The sequence below is a fragment of the Vicugna pacos genome, chromosome 19 (genome assembly GCF_048564905.1).
Source record: "Vicugna pacos chromosome 19, VicPac4, whole genome shotgun sequence".
Classification (NCBI taxonomy): domain Eukaryota; kingdom Metazoa; phylum Chordata; class Mammalia; order Artiodactyla; family Camelidae; genus Vicugna; species Vicugna pacos.
In genome coordinates this window covers 9,065,533-9,089,297 of record NC_133005.1, presented here as the reverse complement: position 1 = coordinate 9,089,297, position 23,765 = coordinate 9,065,533, and the positions used below count along the sequence as shown (strand labels likewise).

General features: G+C 46.3%; 1 protein-coding gene across 13 annotated transcripts in view; it reads right to left on the bottom strand.

Annotated features, from left to right (window-relative positions):
- Nucleotides 1-23,765, bottom strand: part of LOC140687365 (ephrin type-A receptor 4a-like) — a 47,375-nt gene that overhangs the window by 2,800 nt on the left and 20,810 nt on the right. For 5 of the 13 annotated variants that reach the window (XR_012061614.1, XR_012061612.1, XR_012061613.1 and 2 more), the window contains 2 exons: nt 11,879-12,085; nt 6,535-6,607 (listed from right to left, as the gene is read on the bottom strand). Coding sequence is in view for 7 of the 13 variants with exons in the window: in XM_072943780.1 (XP_072799881.1) it covers nt 6,535-6,607; nt 11,879-12,085 (280 nt within the window). In the remaining 6 variants the exon portion in view is untranslated. Of the gene's footprint in view, nt 1-6,264; nt 6,512-6,534; nt 6,608-7,810; nt 7,916-11,878; nt 12,090-17,923; nt 18,047-23,765 lie in introns of all 13 variants that reach the window. The other 8 variants (XR_012061617.1, XM_072943781.1, XM_072943783.1 and 5 more) reach the window with 7 other exon arrangements.

Sequence of the window (23,765 nt, the reverse complement as noted above, 5' to 3'; positions counted from 1 at the left end):
GGGAGCTGTATTCTGAGGTAGAGCATGGCCCAGGCACTGAGATGCTCTGACTGGGGGGAGGCGGGAGGAGGCGGGACACCCTGGGGCTAGTCTAGTCACCGCTGAACACAGACCCTGGCAAAGCAGTCCCTCCCTCTGCCCCAGTGCCCTCGTTTGACATGCAGGAAGCATAAGCAGAGTGAGCAGCTCCCATTTAAGGAGAACCTACTGTCTATGAGATTGTCCACAGCGCCCTCAAAGCATTATCTCACTGGGATGGACCGGACATACCATTTTAGCATGCACTCTTGCAAAAGTATTTTCTATGCAAAGGTAAGTAAGGGAAAATAAAAGAGCTGTTATAAAAATTCACTATTAGGGAAAAACTAACAATCAAAAAGTCTAACAATGATAGTGTGAATTGTTGAAGATCTCTGCTCCTTGTGCAAGATCGCAACCCACGGTCAGTTGAAGGAGTGGAGCAAACTGGCATCCCCTCCCCTCCTTCCTGACCCCCAGCCCCGATCAGAGGAAGGACCCCCAAACACACTGTGTTTCATGCACTCATCCTTGAAACCAGTCCTGTGGAGTAGGCAAGACAGGCTGTTGCTCGCTCCAACCTCGACCACCTCCCAGCCTGCCCAGAATGCACAGTCTGCAATCTTTGCCTGTAACCAACTCCGAAAGAAAGTGTAGAGCTGATTTTTAGAAACTGACTGGTTTCAGCACACGGTACCCATCTGCCAGAGCTGGGTGTTCCGTGAGTGATGCAAATCTTTCTCACTAATGAACCTCACTCAGCAACTCCAGAAGCTCGTCTGGCTTTTCCCAGCACATCACTCCTCTAAGTAGGTCTCTAGGGATCTGCTTCCCCAGAAGGTTGTCACGCAACTTCCATGTATTAGAAAATGGATTTTAGCCATAAGTCACATGGGTAATATTTTTCCAATTCAGTTTGTTACTTTCCCTCTGTAAGTGAGGACGACAACATGGTTAAAATGAATGTCTCCCTAAAGAAGCCCGCTTGTAGACAGATGTTGGGGAGGGCACTGGTCGTAGCTGGAAACAGCTTCAAGAAGAGCAGGGTTGAAAATATTTGCGGATTTGTGTCTATGTTTCCACTTTAAGTCAAAAACTTCCTTGAGCTGCTTCACTTTCTGATTTGTTTTAATATTTAGATCAGTCATCCTTATAGTTTCTGGGGTCCACGAAGGACAAGGAGTGGTTAAAAGTCCAGGCTTTGGAGCCAGATAGCCTGAGGCTGGAGACAGGCTCTGTCTCTCACTGGCTGTGTGTCTCTGGGCAAGTTATTCCCACATCTGGAAAATAAGAACACAGTGCCCATTCTTCCTAAGATTATGGATTCAAGGTTCAATAAGACAATACCTGTGAAGGCTTAGCTCAGCACCCCATGAACACTAAGACAGCAGCATCGATTGCTGGAATTATCAGTAAGGCCTTGTCATCTCACAAGTCAGCTCTCCCAAGTACCCCAGATGTGTGGCGAGAGATGGAGGACACTTCGGGCCGGGACTATAGGTTCCTCCTGGCTTTGTGGGTGTGTGGGGCAGACATCCTCGGATCATGGCCCTTGGAGAGCCTAGTTTACAGTGCATTCTGAGCTCAACAGTTTGGCATCTGTCATAACCACCCCTAACCTAATTATAGTAGGACCTAATGATGCTGGCCTGAAGTTTGGATCAATTAATCTACAGATAGTGATTTCATCCCTTGTTTGACTTTTCAATGGCAAGTCATACTTCATGGAATATGTTTTCATGCTTAAAAACAGTCCTGTGGAGTAGGCAAGGCAGGTGATAATACATTGTTTTTATAGACAAGATAAAGGAAGTCCAGAAGGTTTAAGTGATCAGCCTTTAATCACTGTGTAATTTTGACTTATAACAAGAATCTAAGACCAAACGGTAAATTGCTTCTCCAATGACACTTAATCCTTGATCAACTGGCAATGGCTGCCTCAAATGCTGTGTGAAGTCTGTGTGTAAACTCTGTAGGAAGAAGAGCCATGTTTGATTAATGATGTCTGCCGTGGTCATAGAAACAGAAAGTAGAGATGAGTACCACAAATAGGTCACTCTCAGATGAATCTTTTCTAATCCCTATCCAGTGCCTTTTCCACTGGAAAATGCTGACTGTGCAGCACATTTTCTTTAGGATCCGCAGGGAAATCACATATCATGATAAGACAGTTCATAATCTTGGTGAAATTTAAAGATATAAACATATGAAGATTTTCTGACAAGTTCAGCTGTTTTATATTCAGCTCATTGGTATAAACTCCCCCATAAAAACTTCCAGAAACATGAGCATCAACATACAAAGATAAACAAGACAGAAAAAGAAAATCAGATTTCTTAGAACTCTGAGAGAAGATCTGTTTCCATGGTGAGCACATGGTAAAAACAGAGCTCACAGAATACAGGCTAGGTGAAGTGATTTAAACTTTCTTCCCTTCATGAAGTGCTTTCTGCTGAAATTGCTTTTCTGTAAACTCACTGAAGCCACTTGCTGGCCCTTTTATTAGACCGGAAGGATTTAGGTATTTCAACTTTCGCTGACAAACCCACTTCAGAAAATGAAACCCTTGTTTGATTTGTTTGAAGAGAATGACTCATAGTTTTTGTTTTTGTTTCTGTTTTTTAACCTGAAAAGAGTGCTTTCAACATCATCTAGTTCAATGCCTTTAGATTATAGATGGGAAATTGAGTTAACGGATTTGCTCAAGGCCACAGGGTGACTCACGGCAGAGCCCAAAGCAGGGCCTTACTCTCAGGACTGCCAGTCTGGTGCCTTCCTGACAACTGGGCTGCTGACCTCTAGCTCCAGCCCGTGAATGATAAATGCCCCCATCTGACATTATTCAGTGACTTCCAAGAGTCTTCTGGTTACGACCACCCATGAATAAGCCAGCAGGGACAGTAAGGCCGAGCTTTAGCCGCAAAGGCTTTACGGGGCCTTCATGCCGCGTGGCTGCAGCATAGGACACGGAGGGAGGCTGCAGGGCTTGTTCCTAAGATTACGGAAGAGCTGCAAGATTGAATTCCTGAATCGGAGCCCCAAGAAGGAAATGTTTACTTATGGATCTGCTGCCTAATCCCTGGCACAGACTTTTTAAAAATATGAATAATGATGAAGTTACTGAATGTGTGGCTACAGATGACGGTGTTTCCAGTTCCTCCAGAATGTGGATTTTAAATCCTGCAATGGGAGAGCAGCAGTGAGCTGCCGTGAGGAGGCCTGTCCAACGTGCTCACTGGACGCCTGATGCCCAGGATCTCTCAGATGCTGATGGGGAGCTGGAGCCGTGGCCAGCCTTCAAAGCCGCCACGTCCAGTGGGGGTGTGGGGAGGAAGGGAACAAGTGCAGAAATGGAAGACTAACCCTTTTCTTTGATTCTCTGCTTCTCTGCATGGTGATCCTAAAATTATACTGCTTCCCAGAAGATGGACCCTGCCGAACTGAACCAATGACCCACTTTTCAGTTTTATCAAGCAGCGGATTCATCAATTAATGCTGCTAGGCTCCACTGCTTGGTAGTCAGACTGAAGTTAGATTCACAGATCTCCTGCCCCCAGGCCATGCGGGAAGCAGAGGCGCCGACTTCCCTCCCCCCAAGCCCTGCCTGCTCCGTTGCCCCTTCCTGCCAGCCTTTCCTTCCCTTGCTCCTCTCTTGCCCCCCGCTTTCCCCCACTTGCCTGGGCCACAACATCAAGAAAAATACTGGTGTCCAACCCACCCCACCGTCCTGCCTCTCCTCCCTCAAGAAATCGGCCCATGAAGAGCAGCAGTGTGCTGGGTTTGGGTTTTCTGCCGGCTCCTGGGAATGAATCTCCCTGTTCCCTTGCATATTCTGGGGAGAGAGTCTGATCACAGTCCCCAGGTCTTGTCGTGTGGCTCTGTGAAGCACAGACAGGTGACTTGTAGGAAATAAATGACTCCTGAACGCGTCTGGAGGCTGGTTCCAGAGGACTTTTTCTTCTAACACAGCCTTCGATTCACTTCTAGCTGGCTGTCTTCACAAGACCTCTGCTCATGAAGGAATGTCCGCGGGAAAGCACGGTCTGTGCCCTGCGCTGACACGACGGGCCTGGCCACAAGGACCGCGTACACTCAGGATGCTCCAGCTCTCCTGCCACGCTCGCCCAGACGCCTTTGTTCCAGAAATGGTCTCTAATGTTTTTCACTCAACTCGCATTTACCAAGTGCTCACTGTGCCAGGTGCTGGGGTCTCAAAATACAAAGCATAACTCATACCCTCAAGGAAGCTGTACCAGGCAACGTACGTGGGCCCCACAATCCACACCAGTCACCCCCACCCCGACAAACAAAACCCACTACTGCTCAACAACCCAGATGAGGCATTAAGTGTGTGCTCCCCACCGCAGTGTAGCTTCAGTGTGTACAATGCAGCTTCTAGGCTAGTCCTCCGATGCCCTTCCACACCGCAGCCCCGAAGCCCTGCTGCTGAGCGGGGGAGACTCCACTCAGCTAAGGACTGACTACTGAACAGGCCTCTGAACACCCAGTCGTGCTGTTCTGTCGGCCTACCAGCCCATTCCTGACCCATCTGGCAAATTCCTCTTTCTCCAGTATCAGAGAAATTCTCTCTCTCCCCCTGACTTCCTCAGGAAGATTTCAATTCTTTATGTGATACTTTGTACTCCATGCACAAAGACAACAAGTGTCACCAAGGGGGATGACTGCTGGGAGCTTTGGGCACTAAGGCTGGGAGTGGGTGGGGCCGGGACCTCTGGGCAGGTAGTATTCTCGAAGATGGGCACGACGGAACCCCCATGCCTTATGTTTATGAAGCCCTCAGGTTATGGCCCTCCAACAAAATGGGGGGCACGTTTTCTCCTCTTGAATCTAGGTGGCCCATCATGGGCTGAGGGACGCTGTGAGGCTTTTCAGCCTAGATTACAACATGGATACAGCTTTTGCCTTCTGTTCTCGGGGTGCATTCTTGGGGCCCAGTTTGCCGTGGGGAAGCCCTGGCAGGCCAGGTGGAGGGGTGCCAGCGTCAACTAGGAGGCAGGTGAGTGAACGAGCCTTCATACAATCCCAGGCCTGAGCCCCTGAGCTGCCCGTGCTGACAACACATGGAACAGAGGTGCCCCGCCGAGTCCGCCCAAACCACAGGCTTACAAGCAAAACACAGTGTTGTGGTGCCGAGCCACCCACGTCTTGGGGTGATCTGTCCCACAGCATCAGAGCCACATCTCTTTCCTTTCTTACAGGCCCAGTTCCCAGCACAGGGCATGACCACAGCAGCCACCTCATATATGTTCCAATGACTGGCTCTGTGAAGGGCCCTTTGATCTGCAGCCACAGCTACTGTTTGGTGGCTCTGGTGACAGCCGCAGCCTGCTCCTTGGTATTACCCTGAAGCCTTGCTCAGAAGGCCCTGCCCCTTCTTTGATGCCGCCCCCTGTACCCTTTGCTCCCAGGATGCCCAGCAGTCCCCAGCTGAGCCTCTGGTCCCAGTGAGGCAGGCCTTGGTCCCCTGCCTATGGTAAGAGACCGTCCACTCCTGCACATGAGCATCACGCTCACCACCACTCAGCCCCTGTCTGAGTAGCTCTGGGATACCCCACAGGAATGAAAGTGCTTCCCCTGTGGCTGCCTTTGGGCACATCCTGATGATGGTCTTTTATTAATCTTCTGGTCAGAAGCCTTCAGGGACCCCCACCTCTGGCTGGCTGGGAGCTATAGTTCCTTATCAACCCCAGAAAAGACTTGTGGACGCATGTGATCCAGTCTTCCCCTGAGTTGCCCAGAAGCGCCTCCTCAGAGGCCAGGCGGCCCAGGCATCAGAAAAGGGAAGCCTGTTCTATCTCAGGACTGTCAGTGAGGAGAGCGGGCTGGGAGGGGAGCTGCACTCGGGAGAAGTCTGAGATGGCCACTGGCGTCTGCCTGAATCATGCAGGACGGCGTAGCCGCTCAAAGTCTTCAGTCTCCATGATCCACGCGGATGCTGAGGGCCATTCTCTGTCCTCCCCCATTCATTCCTGCTCATCCAGCAAGCGCTGACCCTGGCCCTGCTCTGTGCCGTCCTTCTGCCCAGGGGTCCGCACACTCTGCTTTGTTCTTTCCTTTTAGCAACAAATCTGTTCACCTCACTGACATCTCCAACACCCGCCCGCGTTTCATCAGGGATTCCTGAGCATCAGGCTGTCCTCAAGCAGATGCTTCTCCCCCGGTCCAGACACTGTCCTCCACTGTCCCCCGGTACCAGCATCACCTATGCCCCTGAGCTGCCCTTACTCTGAGGAACAAATCCAAAGAGCCATTCTCCATGAACTCCGTGATGGTCATGACTGCCTGACTTTTGGTGACCACGCCCTCCAGGCGAATGATGTTGGGATGGTTGAACAGACCCATGACGCTGGCCTTGCCATAAAGTCTGGACACTGCTTTTCCGAGTACCCAGTCTTCAGCATCTTGATGGCCACGTAGTTTTCCCTCTTGCCCAGAAGTTCCATGTGCCCCTTGTATACCTCTCCAAACTCTCCTGCAACAAGAAGGCCATATTACCTGCTTCCTTCTCAGTGTAGGGAACCACCAGCAGAGGCAGCTTATCAAGAACAATGGTGCTCCTGAAAACAGACTCACAGACAGAGAAACAACAAACTATGGTTACCAAAGAAGAAAGGGTGGGAGGGATAAATTAGGCACTGGGGATTAACAGATACACATTATAAAATATAAAATAGATGAACAACAAGGACCTACTGTATAGCATAGGGAACTATATTCAATTTCTTACAATAACATATAATGGAAAAAATCTGAAAAGAAAAAAAATATATATATATGTATGTGAATCACTTCACTGTACACTGTACACCTGAAACTAACATTGTAAATCAACTCAATTTCAATAAAATTTTTTTAATAAAATAATGCTCCCAGTGGAATGGTGATTAGGATGGCAGAAGGGAAGTTGTGTTCTCTCATTGTAACTCTGATGTCTTGGCTCTAATCAGTTCATGGCAAACACAGTAGGAATACTCAATACTTTCTTTACCTCAGGTCTTAGAAAACTTCCACAAAGTGGAATTTCAGATTGTCTATGAGTTTGTTTTTTGCCACAATTGGCTTTTCATTTGTGTCCCAGCTGAACAGTTGAAGTGAAGTGGTCAGTTTCACCGTGGCAGAATCGTAACTTATTGTCAGCAGAGCCCGGTGCAAGACTGTCCCAGGGCTAGGGGACACTTGGGCATCAGGTACTTGAGTCCTCTGAATGGGATGTCTAGCGTTTTTGTTCCTACATTGTCCTGGAAGTATTTGTGTCTACTGAGTCCCTCAGAAAGCAGACACTGAGGAGTTAGGGAGGGAAGTTAGCAGACCCTGTGCAGGATACAAGGGAGAGGAAGCAGGATTAGGCAGAGTCCCAGATCACGACGCAGACCTGACCTCATGCAAAGAGAGGAAGAAGCAGGAGTGGACAAGGGGAGGCCCAAACTGCAACACAGATGCGGCTGGCGCAGACCTGACAGTCTCACCCAGCCCAGTGAGGAGTTCCAGAACAGAGCGCCCGTTCCAGACAGGCCCAGGCCCCAGCATCCCGCAGTGCTCAGCCACGGACTGCGGTTGCTGGAAAGAGCCTCTCCCTGCAGGAAAGCCGGGGCAGACCCGAGGTGCCGCAGCTGAAGGTTCCTGGCAGCCGAACAGCAGACCGGGCTGCCCACCTCCACGGGCGCCACAGCCTCTCAGCGCTCCTGCAGCGAGACCACCAGGAGTGAGAACAATTCTGGTGACGCTCTCTCACAGCTACCTATAAAAATCTGTCGAATCCCATTAAATGTACTTTCAAAAGTTATTTTCTGATGTAACTTGGTTTTGTAACTTCTGTTCTTTCACGTGAAACAGCTTAGCATCTCCTTGAAGTGCATCACGGAAGTGCGTCAAAGGCCTGAGGAGAAACATGGGGAAACTTTTTCACTTTCAGCTTCTGGAGGAAAATGATGCAGCTAACTGTGAGCAACCAGATAAGCGCCCAGCTGCGTTAGAAAAGCAAGCCAACACCTGTGACACAGCTGGGAGTCTCCTGTAATTCCTGCAGCGTGGGCTGGAAGGAAGCCACATGAAAGGGCTGTGTGCAAAACTGCTCCAGAGCCAAGGGAATTTGCTAGAACCTAGGGCTGGAGTAGAGGTGAAGCACCATCAGGAAGATGTCAGAATGCACCTGAGCTATACAGTGCGTGTGACACTGGGACTGAGATCACAACTGTTTAGGGTCAGACCACGTCTCCTTCACATCCGCAGCTTGCATCCCACTGCACGGTACATGGTAGGCACACCAATACAAGTGGAGGTGTCACAGTTGCAGCGACTTGTGTGGCTTTTGCTTTGCCCATTCTTGGGTTATCAACTGCTGGAGACTGCTCTATCCAGAAGATGTAGAAGTACCAGTATTTACATTTTCACAAAAGACTGTCTATCACAGTATCTCCTTCTACAGCCAAATACTGTATGACCATAATCAGGGGGATGGCTGGAAAACGGGACAGCCATCCTGCAGAACTGCCATGAGCTACTAAGAACTAATAGATGAGTGAGATGTACTGACTTCAAAGATGCCCACATTATGTTGCTAAGTGAAGAAGAAAAGAGCAAGTGACACCATGCGATCTTGTAGTCACCACCCTTATGGGGTGTGTGTTTGAATGCAGAAAGACCCTATGGAAAAAATTCATAGCAAATTTCGTTTCAAATTCAAATTATTTTAAAAAATGGTTACACTAGAAAGGGGGGAATAGGTGCGGGTGAGTAGATTGGTAAACTTAGTTTAGTTACTTTTATGTTGTTTAATCTGTTATAATAAGCATTGCTTTCGTAGTTCAAGTAAGTAAAATTTCAAGAAAAGTACCAAGGAAAAGCGACCTGCCATCTACAGGTGTGTATGTATATGTATATATACACACGTGTGTAGATGGAGTATGCTTATGTATGTATACATTCATATGTGTTTGTGTATGTATATATGTGTGTGTGTAGATATTTGGAATCCACCTTTCTGACACCTCAACCTAGTGTGTTCAGTTAGCAGTGTCACAGGGACAGTGCCATGTGGATGGGAGCTCACAATGCGGGGACCACTGTGCCCCAACTAGGCAGTTACTCTCAGAGTGACTCAACCACCAGGGAACAGCAAACACGGTGGGACTATCTCATAGACAAATGTCATCTTCATCAAAAGTTCCTGCTTGGTTAGTTGGGTGGGATCAGAATATTTAGGAATCAGAATATTATCCCATCTACACATCAGTCTGTGCAGTTCATGAATGTGCTGCAGGGAAATCCTCTAGCCCTTACCACACACACAACCCCCCACCAAGGAGGAAACTTCTGTTCTACCAGTGGTTCCCAACGCTGGCTGCCCACTGCCATCCCCTGGAGAGCTTACAACGTGCAGAGGCCTAGGTCCCACCTCCAGGAATTCTGATTCATTGATCTGGGTGCATTCTGGGCTCCTAGACATATGTAAAAGCTGCCTGCAGGAGTCAGCTGCCTAATTTCTCTGGCAAAATGAAAACACAGGATCCCATATTTAAAATGTATTAAGAATTTGAAGACTGTGATGGCAGAGCCTTAAATTAAGTGTGGGCCCTCCCGAGCACAGGCCCCAGGTAGGACTGCTCTGGTCACAGGCCCACGAAGCCTGGCTGCCCAGGGTGCTCTGAGCTGAGGATGCAAGCTGCGGGTCTAAACCACGCGAGCACATTCCACACGAGTCAGGGACCTGCCAGAGGCCCTGAAGTACCTGGAATTCACCCCTAGAGCTTTGAATCCTTTCCAGAACAGTGCTTACATTCAAGCTGCCTCTTACTGCCCAGGGCCTGACACACAGTGTGGGCTTTGTAGCTGTGAGCGGGAAGAAAGAGGCAAGAAACTGATGCAGGTGTGGCTCTGCACAGCCCCTTCTACACAGAACCGCACAGGCCACCTACACTCTTTCCCTCAGTGACAAATGCCACATCATTGCTGGGTCTTTGTGGCGGACTGGTCTTCAGGAACTGTGCTCCTAATACTTCAGCTTGAAGTGATCTCCTCTGTAGGGAGAGGATTTATTGCTATCCTATAGCCATCAGTTTCTAAAAATTATCAAATAAAACCGTGCTCTCCTGAGAGGATTTGAGGGCAGTGAAATTCCTCTATGGGAAACTGTAACAGTGGACACACGTCATGACACATTTGTCCAAACCCACAGAATGCACAGCATCGAGAGTGGACCTTAAACTGTGGGCCCTGGGCGATGATGACGAGTCAGCAGAGCTCCACCAGTGGTGACAGATGGACCACGCCCACGCTGGGGGTGTTGATCATGGAGGCCAGGCGGGTGCGGGGGCAGGAGGGTATGGGAAATCTCCGTACCTGCCACTCAGTTTTGTTGTGAACCTAAAACTGCTCTAAGAAAATTAAGTCTTTTTTAAAAAGTCCTCTCCCTGGGTAGGCCGAGATGGGTTCTGCGTGGTTACCATAGAGTGGTGTGACGGCTCTAAGAAATCTGCTCCATAATCACTGGAAAGCAGTGGCTTAAAGGATGGTGATTCTGTAAAAATCGCTCCTTTCCCGTATCTGACAAAGAAATGAATTCATATTCTCCAAGCCCAGAGGTTTTAAAATCACCAGCTGCAGAGGAAGTCTCCCGATCCGCCGTCCTCACCCGGAAGCTCTGCTCCACCCCTTAGCTGAGTGGCTCCCAGGGCAGCGGGGACAAACTCTGGCCCAGAAGAAGCTCGAGGAGGAAGCTGGTGTCTACTCCAGCCCCCACTCCTAACTGCGAGCAGGGTGCTTCCTTCCAGCCTGGCTTTCTCAGCTCAGTTTGACAAAAAGAAATGATGGGCTCTAAGGCCTTCCTATCAGGGAGCGAGGTCCTTGAGAAAGTGCTCGTAAACTCCACACAGGTGGGAATGCGTGGTGACTTAAAAAGACCAGCCAGGGTGGGGAGCGGGGGTAGGGGTGCAGGGTTTGGAGTGGGGGGGTGTGGGGGTGGGAAGTGGGGGGGTGGAAGGGGTAGGGTGTGGGATGGGGTGTGAGGGTGGGTACTGGAAGAGAAAAGGGAGGAAAAGCAGGTTTGTGCAGCCCAGTGGTACTGACCCGAGACACAGTAGGATGTGTTGCCAGGGGTGTGGGCAGTCCCGCGGCAGGGTACCTGGGCATGGAGGGTGTCTCAAGTTAAGCCCAGAGTACTAAAGTCTGGGGGTTCTGGCCTTCCAGCATCCCCACAGGCTCCTAGGGTGCGGGAGCCAATGGGCCTTAGATAAGTAGCAAACACAAAACCAAGGCCTTGTGTCGCTTACCATCTGACTGCCGTCGCCTGTGATCTTTCACTCTGGGTTCCTTATACTCTGCTCAGGGACCTAGCTTTGCTTTTCGGACGCCCTTCTTATAATGAGGGCCAGAATTTGAGGTCTGGGGTGCTTTGATCTGCCATGATATGAACTCTAAAGACCTTCCTTTTACATAAGCTCCAAATCATGGCCATCTATTTTTGATCCTTTTCGTACAAATTAATACCTAAAAAATACTTTCAACAAATCAAGCATGAACATTATACTTAAAATAGATACTTGTAGGAAACGACTGTGTAGTGGTTATGGTTGTTGTTTTTCAGGCAGCTCCTTGGCTGACAGTCATTTCAGGCCACCTAATTCTGGTCTGGCTGGACTCTGACTGGGGCGTCTTTGCAGCTGACCTTGGATCCTCACCTGCAGCCGGACCGCCTCTTGGCTGCAGCTTCAGCCACCCTACTCCAGCTTCAGGCCAGCTTAGTGCCAGCGGCTCTTAGCAGTGGTTCTCAAAGTGCTGTGCCTGCAGCATCACCTGGCAACTTGTTAGAAACTGTGGACTTTTGAGCCCCACCTATACTTACTGGATCAGAAACTCCGTAGGGAGAGCCGCGTGACTTGGGTTTTAGCACGCCTGAGGGTGATTCTGATGTGCGCAGCCCCATTTTGAGAACCACAGCCCTCGAGGCTGTCAGCGGAGGGCCATTTAGCCAGTTACTGTCACTGTCCTCCCAGACAGCTGCTAAATTATTCTCTGCAAGTTTCAGCTCCTTGCCAGGTCCTCTTCCTACCTTCCTTGAGAAATAGAGGAAGCGAGGAAAAAATAGTTCAGCAGCATTAAATGCCTCAACTATTATATATAAGATCAGAAGGGAAGAATTTTCAATTTTTGAAAATGAAACATCCAACCTGCCAGCAGGTATTTCAAGCACTAGCTGTTGGCTATGTGCAGTGCAGATTTGCACACAATTGCCTTTTTTTTTTTTTTAAGCAGCATTTTGAAGTCACAAACCGCCTTAGGGGAGGGAAAAGGAAAGCAGAGCTTCTAGTTACTAATTCAAGCTTCCACCAGAAAAGAAACTCTGAAAGAATGAATTTAAACTTGGTTTTAAAGTATGATTTCCATATAACTATGGTCATGCAACTTTGGTCGTGGCTAATCCAGAGACAGTGAGACCATAGCTGGCGCTCCACCACCTCCTGACCCTGCACCCAGGACAGACATTACTAATTGATCACAACCCTGTTTCTCCTTCTCAGCAGAGATCCCCAGGTACCCATTACCAGGCTACCAGTGTTGGCAGATGAGATGGAATCTACCAAATAGCCATGGTGCCCACAATACCTAATCCCTAGATGGTTAGAACCAATGAATTTTCTCTTTTCTCACAGCTTTTTGTTGTCATTAGCCAACCATATACCTAGATAGTACTTATTATTTCCTTCATGTAAGCAAGCACAGGTGATTAACAATGTTAAATATCTTGGCTCTCATTATTGTCCTTCTGCAGGCAATGACTGATCAAGCCAGAACTAGGGGGACCCGGCTGGAGGACGGGACAAGGGTGCTCTGGGAAGATCATGCCTTCCTCAGGGAATGGGGGACATCTTTGTGGTACCATCATACGGGCATCCTAAAGTCTAGGAGAAAGTATCATCATTCCCAGCCAAGGGCCTTGGGGAGTCCAAACCACTAGACAGAGTTCTCTGTCAGGAGCGGTGTCCCTGTGCACATGGCTGCTCTTTTCCCAAACAGTAATGAAAGCGGCAGCAGTGTGAGACTCACACTCATCAGACTAAGATCAATTGTCTCTGGGTCTCATTTCTTGCTCTAGCATTAGCTCACCTGGCAGCAGGGCAAGCTGTCCTCTGAATCCTTACATACACAGTTTACATACACACACACACACACACACATTCTAACTCCCAGGGCTAACCAAGCTATTATGAGGGTTTAATGAGACGTTGCTTTTAAAGTATGTACATGGTGAGGGTTCAGTCTATACCAGCTATATTCATTATAATTACTGACGACACCTATTTGATTTACTGCTCTGGAAACCCTTCCTGCCATGACTCTGCTCCACTCGGAGGTGACCCTCACGCTGTCCATCCTCACTCTGAATGAGCCCAGGACAGTCAGGCTGGAAGGTAACTTTCTACCAAGTCATCCCCACGAAACCCCTCCTCTTCTTCTAAGACACAAGCGGTGGGCCTCACTGGCCCCCTTCCCTCCGTATCCAGTACAAATTCCCTCTCCCCAACTCTCCTTACTCAGCCCTCTCACCACAGGCCTCCTCTTCTGTGGAAATGCTGAATCAGCAGCTGCTGGAGTCAGGAGAGGATGTGTTTACAAGTTAAAATAGAGTTGGCATCTCTCCCCCTGGATGACACCTTCTGGTGACACCCCTACCTATATTTTTGTGCATTTTTCATGCTCAGGTCTGTTATGTATGGTTATATCGGTTGCACACTGCACAACCCAGGAGTGCTATTCGTGCCATCAAGCCCAGTTATTTGGGGCAGCCCTAGTTTACGCTCTGAGCATGTCTACAGGTCAAATCGATCAGAATTAATCCATGGATCAGAACTCCACAGGTCAACTCCTGGGGACTCCTATTAGATTCATGGTTACAAAGAGCTGACATTCTCCACAGGCACCAGGCCAGATGGCCTGCCACCCTCTCTCAGGAGACTTCAGTAATTTACATCACCTGCAAGGAGAAGAGGAAGGACCAGCCTTCCTCCTTCCACCAGGCTGCTTTCAGCGCACTCACCGTCTCTCTCTGGTCTCGCATGTGAAATTACCTCGCATATTCAGCCACGTGTCTCCATCAACTCCAGTCACCAGCCCCCCAGCCTCTCCATTCGCCGTGTCTGGATACATTCTGATTTAGGTCAGTTGACTTGATGCAGCACAGCCTTCCTGACCACCCTTGGTCCCAGCACTGGCCATTGCAAACCTTCTCCTCATTTCCAAGCCCCACAACTGGTCTGCATACCTCTGAGTTCTTACCCACCCTTCCCCGTCACCCCTTCCAGTCCAGTCTAAACATAGCATCTGCCACGTTCTCCCCACCTCATTCCCACCACTCACCCTTCTCAGAAACCCCCCGCTCAGCACTTCTACAGGATCGTATCCAAACCGAGCCCTAGAGCTCTAAGCCTCAGCCTGATTCTCCAGGCTTAATCCTTAATCCTTACCCTCAGGAAACCCCTCCCCAGCAGCCTCCTCTTATCCCTGCTCTCAGGATGTGCTGCACAGAGTACCAGCCCATCCAAAGCCCCAAATCTCCAGGGGTCCCCCAGGCCCCGCTTCCCTGGGTCCTCTCTGGCCATCAAGCCTTCCCTTCTCCCACCTCCAGGGCTACACGTTCTCTGGCCCCTCGTCTTAGCTCTGTCCCCTCCCCTCCTCTCACGGAGTGGGACTGCACCTGTATTACACAATGGCCTGTCAGGCTGGATGGTTAGGCACTGAGCGTGTTTCCTAGCACCCACCACAGTCACAGGCATGGAATTAGTGTTTCATGGATGCGGATCTTCTTGAATTCTGAACTTAATCGCTCCTGCCACAGGCACAGCCCACTTCTCCAGGTCTATACTCAGCTGGAGCAGGCCAGTTTCTCTGCAACCTCTTTGAAGTTACCTTGCACATTTTGGAAGGCTGGGGTGTCCTGGTAAGCATTCAACCAGCTCTCCAGAAAACAAAGAAACAAATATCCCTGATTTATAGCATTTGCCAATTTCCATGGTGTAAAACTCCTGAAAAACTCCTCCCATGGCTGATGTCAAACTACCAAGATGATGTCACTGAACACGGGGCTGGAAACAGAGGCACACAGTTGGCTCTGATGAGACAGAGCAAGCTGGCTGCAGCACACCACTGCTGGAAGGTCATGTTCATCTCCGTCCTTAAGTCGTTTAATTTCCTCTTCCATCTCACTCTCTCAAGAGTTCCACAAAAAGTGACTTTCTCTACTAGTTTTCATCCTTGAATGCTCAGGCAGAGGTGATTGCCTTGGTGAAGTCTTCCTGATCCTCTGACTCACTCCCAGAACAAGAAGCTGGCTGCTGCTCTGTGTTGGCCCCAAGCTTTGTACATACACGCCTGTGTTGCGAGCTGTGTGAATCAGTGAGCACGCTCCTGGTCTGTTTCTCACTAAGACTGTCATACCTCAGAGCGGGGAGAGGCTGTCAGTTCACCTCGGGGACTCCACATCCAGCATGAAAAAGTATTCAGTAAGAGTGTGCTGAGTGATGCAGGGGAGGAATAGAGTGAAAGAACAATTACTTCCAATTCTTGACTTCTCATGTTGTGTTACTATTTTGCAAGCCAGATTCTGCCCCCTGCACTCAATCTGCCGGTGGTGAAGGGAAATATTGCCAATTACACTGCAGACCTTTCACCTTAGAAAAAAAATTTTTTTTAACTTGACCTTCACATCAGCTCTTTTAGCACAAAGTGAAGTCAGTCTCAGTGAGGCAGGGTGGGAGCCAAGCAGGAGTGGTGATAGAGGAGAAAAATGACTGGAGAATGAAGGAAGGTGGATGCCAGCCAGGAGTGTCTCCCATTGAAACTGCATCAAGTGACACAGAGTGAATTAACATCCACAGGGATTAGCTCTGCAATTTCTGAAACATGAGCAGAGGGGTTTCTGGTAGAGGATGGTCAGCAGCAGCTGGGCAGAAATCTTTAGACCAAGCTGCCGGGCATCTTATAAATGGGTAAATGGATCATCCCTGCCCAGGACCGGGTGCACCATGGTGAGGACCGTGCCTTCTCTGAGCAGAATGCACAACATGGCAGCATCAGCAAAGGCAACACAGAGATGGAGGATGAAGGATGGAGCGGGGCCATGATTGTTCTTTTATAGGCAGCCAGTAGTGGGCAAGCTCATAGCAAGTAGAAATTCCCTGGCCCGGTCGTAAAGTAAGAAGGCTCTTTCCTTCTCCCCCGACAAAGGTGGGAAGGGGGCTGATGTGCGCTCTCTGGGATGAAATGCAGTCCTGAACACGCTGCTCTAAGCACATGACATAAATAAAGACACTAAAACCACTAGCACCCCCGCCACGTGACATAACAATGAATAACGCGGAGGAACAGGGTGCGAGACTTAAAGACCTCCTCCCCAACATGCTTTCAACTTTGCTGGAGAAACCTGAGCCCCTACAAGTAATCCAGTTTATCTGCTATCCAGCCTTTCAAGGCATGGTCCTTAGGTATGTCAGCATCTAAAGGCGAAGGGAAAATTACCTACATAGAAGGGGAAGTCATGGTTCAGGAACACATGTAATGAAAGTCAGTGGGAAATCTGTAGACTCCTGTGGACCAGGTTATGGTCAGCCGACTGGGACTCGGGAGGGGCTGGCAGGAAGAGAGTAGTGTGTCCTCACAGGGAGAGTCCTGGTACCCACCATGGTGATGCTATGCAGTTGGAACTGTCTAAGAGGGAAACCAGAGCACGAAAACAGTGGCTTCATGGGGCAAGCTTTCAAATGTGACTTCCAATTTCACAGATGGCTTTTTGACCCCTCAGTGCATGAAGAGAGGCAATGAATGGAAGGATGGTGGCTTTCCTTGTAAAGATAATGTATGGACTGGCTGTCTGTAAGACTTGGACTCAACATACTTTATAGAGGAAAATAGTATCAGAGGGCCCATGGCCCTCCAAATACTGATGTGAACAAAGCACTTCCAGACACGGGAGCTGCAAAGGCAGCTATAGCATGCGAGTGAAGAGAGCGTGAACAATGGCTCATCCAATTGGAAGAAGAAAAAACAAAGACTGTTGTAGAAGGAAACAAAAGTAGGAGAGAGGATGCAAAGCAAACATACCTTTTAAGAAGATTCAGAAAGACAGCAGAGGGGGCAGCAAAGAGATTCCTTCCAAAGGAACAATACCTGAGGATGTTCTACTCAGTTACACGAATAAGGCTGGATCCATGGCCCAACTGACTCAACTACTGATCCATTAAAGGAAGATGAAAATCCTAGCTCAGTCTTGAGATAAAATTTCCTGAGAGCATCTCAGGCAGTTAGTTCTCTGCTAGGCTGGGTTTCTATTCCAATGCACTAAGATGGATGGGAGCACGTTCCTTGGGAGTGACTTTGTCTTGTGTTACCATCCGTATCATAGATCTTTTGTAGGAAATATGGCTACAGGTGGGCTTTCTTCTGGCAACAGTGGTCCTTCTTCAGTTCATCATGGTCTGTCTCCAAATCCATGCACACTGCAGAAGGAGAACTGAAAGTGTGGGAAGGAATCCCAGTCCAAAGCTATGGAGCTATCAGTGTCGGTCAATGGGATACTGGATCGGACTTCTAAAAACTTGTGTTTATTTCAAAATCTTCTTAATTGATTGCCCTATGTCTCTCTCCTTATCTGCATTTAGTGGTTCATTTCCAGAGCTATTTCCGAGCCTTTTAAAACTTGAGCTACCTTCTCTGCATCAAAAAATAAGCTTGGACACCATGGACAAGAACCCCAAGAGATCCCTAGACACACACCATAGGTGGTTTAGACACATCTTCTAGGGAGAAAGAAAGATGGCAGTGGACACCTAGAGCACTGAGGAAAGGCTGTTTGGACACTAGAACAGAAATGGGATGAGGGGGTGGAGAGCCATACCTGCTCTGATGACCTCTTTGATTTTCACACAAGAGACATCAATCTCCTTGGCAAACTGCCAGACAGATTCATTGGGGTCCTTGTAAGTGAGGGGGTCAAGGTAGATCTTCATCCCGTGGGACCCTTATTGGAGAACATAAGCAAGGTTAACATCTCAAAGAGGACACAGTGGTCATTAAGTGCTGGCTGATGTCCCAGGAGGAAGGGTATGGCTCGGAGGGAGGTTTCTCCTGCACATCCGGCTGCCTCTCTTTTCCTTGCTGGACTGCCCCACCTCCCTTCCCTCTGGGCCACCCTAGCCTGGGTCTCTGTCCTCTACTTCTACTCCATATTTCCTTCTGTGTTTGAGCTCTTGATGAAATGTGGAGATTACTTATAAGTGACAGATCAAGACCAGTTCCCACACCAGGCACTCACAGAAATAAAGAAGCTAATTGATGCATTAATAGAAAAGTGGTGGTAAAATGTTAGGATAGATATCAGTATTTATTCACTTGACAACTTTCCTGAGCAGACGCCACCATTAAGGTTATAACAGATAGCTGTGTCCAGGGCTGGAAGAGGGATGAGAATGGATTTAAAAAAAGAAAAAAGAAAGAAATCGCTATTAGAAAAACTAAGATAGGAGTGCCAAGCCAGGATACCAGAAGAGAAAATGTGGAAGAGCACAGAAAACACTGAGAGAGAAAAGAGTAAAGTCTACAGAGAAAAAAATGAGATGGGATGAAAGAAAAATAGTAATTGAACCCCCATGCCTTCAAACACACTGAAGCATGAAAAGTGAACAAAATGGTGAGTGAGAAATGCATAAAGGTATATGGACTTTGTCACTGATTTTACAAGATAAATAGGTCTGCATGGGGCAAAATAGAGAATTGTCACTGCAGGAAAAAAACGCATTCAAAAAGCAGAGAAGTGGGGACCTAAGAAGGAAATGGAACCCAAGAAATAAATGGGTTCATCGCGATGTCATTTTTCACCACGTTGGATGTGTCGTCAGGCAAGTATGGAGATTGTTTTCCTGGCAGGGGTGTGGTGGGAGGTGGGCTTCGAAAGCTAAACATCCTGGTCTAGCATCGCATCCTAGGGGAGAGGAGCCGTTTCCCCTGCCCCCAGCTGCTATCTGGCTCCTGGAAGAGGCAGGTCAGCGGGGCCAGTGGGCCTGAGACAGCAGGAGTGCTGGGCCTGCCGCCAGGGACCAAGGCCGAGGCGGGACCTGAGGTTCCCTGAGCTCCGCCCTCTCAGCGCACACGCCCCACCGCGGCTTCTCAGTGTCTCCCAGCCCTGAGCACGTGGTCTAATTGTGACATCTTTCATCCCCAAAACTTCTGGTGACATTACAGGTCCCCCAAACCCATATTGCCCTAGTCACCAATTCCGTCCAGAATACAATCCAGAGGGAGAAGGAAGATGCAGTGAAGAACTAAAGGGGGTATGTTTTTAAATCCAGCGAGAGCCAATGCCCTGCCCAGAGGAACTGCTTTTTCTGAAAGCTGGGTTAGCCCCAGTCATGAAATAGATTCACTCATAGTGTACAAGGCGGCCTGTTTTAGCGTGGTATGCATCATCCTAGAATGCTCTTTGGAAACTTGAGTTTGACAACATAGACTTTGGAATCTGCTGATTGAAATTTAGACAAACCACATGCTCAACTTTACAACAGACATAGGGGACATAAGTACCTTATGTGATCTTACAAGAACCCTTAGAAAAATGAAAGTTTGTCAAGCTTTATTAATGCAAACAATGTGCTTCTAACTAGGATCAGTTTAGATGCTAAATAGTCATTTCGGAGTTGAGTGCATTTCAATGAAAAAAGCTATAATTCACAGCAGTTTAACAATAAATTCTGTAGTGACTGAAAACTCCACTAAGTCACACAGAATTCTGGTACTGGATTTCTTAAAGTGGAATTAAAACAATCAAATATATTTAATCCACAAATGCAAATAAATAATACTGTTCTGATAGAAAGATAAAACAAAAGACTCTTTAAAATGAAAAAAATGGAGTAATACAACAACTAAATAAATTTATTATATAGCATCTACTTACAATGCAAGAAGTGCAAACACTAATTGCCAAGTTGTGGTAATCATTTGTGCATTTTCCTCACTAAGTGTGTCTGTCCCAGGCTACCTGATCCCTATTACAGAAGATTTTCAAAAAGTTTCCTGGCCATTTGTTAATTCATGCCCAGATATAAAAAAGAAAACTTCATTACTAAACTTTATTATTAAAAGAATCAAAGGAAAATTAGCACGGAAAAGATGGTACTACCAAGGTAAATGCATAGTCTATCGGTTTACTCAGAAAGTGGTGTGCATGTGAAAACCAAAGTCTGAGTCATGGCATTACCCCCTTGTTAATTATGTCACACAAGCAAGTCTCAAAATCTTCAATCTCAATTTTCTCCTCTGTAAGGTGGCTATCTTATTAATATGTATGTCATAAAGTTGCTTTGGAGGGTCAAGTACTGTGATGTCCTTAGTCACCTTTTTAACCCTCAGATACCTCTTTACACAGGTAGAAAGTCTGTGGTCTTGATTGTTGGAATGTGTCTTTGAGCTACAAAACTCAGTTATATGTAAAAGAAAAAAGGCATTTTGTATACAAAGGCAAAGTATTATCATCACTCTCCTAATCAAAATTGCTCTAAAGAAAACATAATTCAGATGTTAAACATGTATCTCTCCAGGCAGATGACATGATCTTATATGTATAAAATCATAAAAATTCCACACAAAAAAAATACTGTTAAGAAGTAATAAAAAAAATTTTTACAATACAAAACCAACAGACAACAATCAGTTGCATATCTATAAACAACAAGCAATATGGAAAGGAAATTAAGAAAACAATTCAACTTATAAGAACACAAAAAAGAATAAAGCATTTAAGAATAAACTTAACTAATGAGGCAGAAGACATGTATACTGAAAACTACAAAACACTGCTGAAAGAATTTAAAGAAAGACACAAAGTAATGTGCTCATGGATTGGAAGACTTAGTACTGATCAAATGTTACCCACACTACCCAAAGCAATCTACAGATTCAGTGCAATCCCTATCAAGTTCCCAGTGGCATTTTTTGCTGAAGTCGGGGGAAAAAACTTACAATTCATACGGAACCACAAACCCTAAATAGCCAAAACAATCTTGAGGAAAAAGAACAAAACTGGAAGCCTCATACTTCTTGACTTCATATTATAAATCTACAGTAATCAAGAGTATGGTACTGGCATAAGATAGACCTATAGACCAATGGGACAGAATAAAGGCCCCAGAATAAACCCACTAATGGTAAAATGGGACCTTCAACAAGGGGGCCAAGACTACACAGTGGGGAAAGGATAGTATCTTCAACAAATGGTGTTGGGGAAACTAGATATATACTTACAAAAGAATAAAATTAGACTCATCTTTCACTATACACAGAAATCAACTCAAAGTGGATTAAAGTCTTAAAAATAAGAAACAAAATTGTAAAATCCCTAGAAGAAAAAACATAGGTGAAAAGCTTCATAGCTGTAGTCTCGGCAATGATTTCTTGGATGTGACACCAACACCACAGGCAACAAGAGCAAAAATAGACAAGTGGGACTCCTACTTCTAAAGCTTCCATGCAGCAAAGGGAACCATCAACAGAGTGAAAAGCAATCTTCAGAGCAGAAGAAAACATTTGCAAATCGTACATCTCCTAAGGGGCTAGTGTCCACAATATATAAGGAACTCCTACAACTCAACAGGAAACAAAAGCAAAAAATAAAACAAACAAAACCTCCAAATAACCAAAGTTTAAAATAGGCAAAGGACTTGAATAGACATTACTTCAAAGAAGATATACAAATGGCCAGCAGATATTAAAAAAAAAAAATGCTCAGCATCACTAATTATCAGGGAAATGCAAATCAAAACCACAATGAGATTTCACTTCATACCTGTTAGGATGGCCATTATCAAACAAACAACCCAAAACACAGGAAGGAACAAGTGTTGGTGAGGATATGGAGAAACTGGAACCATTTGGCACTGTAGGTAGGAATGTAGAATGGTTGTCACTGTGGAAAACAGTGTGGAGTTTCTTCAGAAATTAAATATAATTACCAAATGATCCAGCAATTTCACTTCTAAGTATTGTTCCAAAAGAATTGAAAACAGAATCTTAAAGAAATAATGTACAGTCATATTCACTGACGCATTATTCAGAATAGCCAAGAGACAGAAACAACCTAAGTGTCCACTATTGGATAAATGAATAAAGAAAACGTGGCATATACATACAATGGAGTATCATTCAGCCTTAAAACAGAAAGAAATCTATCACGTGCTACAACACACATGAACCTGAAGGGCACTATTCTAAGTGAAATACGTCAGTCACACACACAAGGCCAAATACAATATGACTCCACTTATATAAGGTTTCTAAAGTAGTCAAACTTACAGAATAAAGTAAAGTGGTGGCTGCCAGGGGCTGGGAGGAGGGGAGTGGGGAGCCATTGCCCAATAGGTATAGAGTTTCAATTTTAGTCACGCAAGATGAAAAGGTTCTTAAAGATCTTCTGTATAACAATGCACACAGAGTTAACAGTAGTATAGTGTGCAATTAAAATTTTATTAATAGTATATATTATGTTATGTGTTTCACCAAAATTTAAAAATAATTACTAATAAAAGAGTTAAACTTCTAAATACTTCATCATATGATTCATCTCAATTTTGCACAGATAATTCTCATGCATCTTTCTTCTTACAAGATAGAAAGTTGTTTGAATTGTATAAATGCTACTTGGATTGTCTATGGCTGAGCAATTACTACAAATTCCTGTGTTTTTAATAATACGGTTAAATTTACAGCTAATTGTATTTTCACCTACAAATATTTTCGCCAGCAAATGTCTACAACATTCGGCAAATATCAAAGGTTTAGAATCCTTTATCCATATTCTGTAAGAATGCACTTATAATTTTACTAACTCTAAAGAAAACATCATAACTTCTACTAAAGAAAACATATCATAACTTGCACTAAATAAATCTCTTCCCAAAGAATCTCAATAAAAACTCTAAGTAGGGGTAGAATAATACTGAATTTCATCAACTTAGCACTACCAAATTAACTTTTTCTTACTTCCATGGCTTTTTTTTTTTTTTGCAGGGGGGAGGTAATTAGGTTTATTTATTTATTTGATTTTTCAGTGCACATACTGGGGGTTGCACCCAGTACCTCAGGCATGCTAGGCACGCACGCCACCACTTGAGCGATACCCTCCTCCCACTCTCTTAAACTTTTGTACATAATAAATAAAATACAGGCTTAAAGTGATTTCAAGGGAAGGGAGGTTAAAAGGAATCCTAAATCATCTAAGCCATAAAGGTGAGATTAATTACTGAAATATTTTTAAATATATTCCAATAGTAACTGCCTGGCCAAGTCTGAATCATCCTTTACGCTGAAGCACAAACAGGAGCCTTCCTCATCCAGGGTGCAGGTCACGTTAGGTCCCCTCTCAGGACTGCTTCAGCATCCTTTACTGAAGAGACTTACTTCCTCACTAAGTGACACTGTCTGTGTAATCCCGCAGGTGACTGCTATTTGTGTGTCTGATCTGTGCTTCCTTCTCTGTGGCCTCAGTATCTGGTGCAGGGCCTTTCACATATTAAAGCAACTATTTCATTCAGACAGCAAGTACCTATCAAGCATCTAATTTATACCCAATTCAGAAAACCATGAAGAAAAAGCCCAACTCCGTCCTAAAGAACATTATACTCCAACGTGGGAACTGATAAATCACTTGATGATTATAGGAGTCAGACATAAAGGCCACAATCGAACAA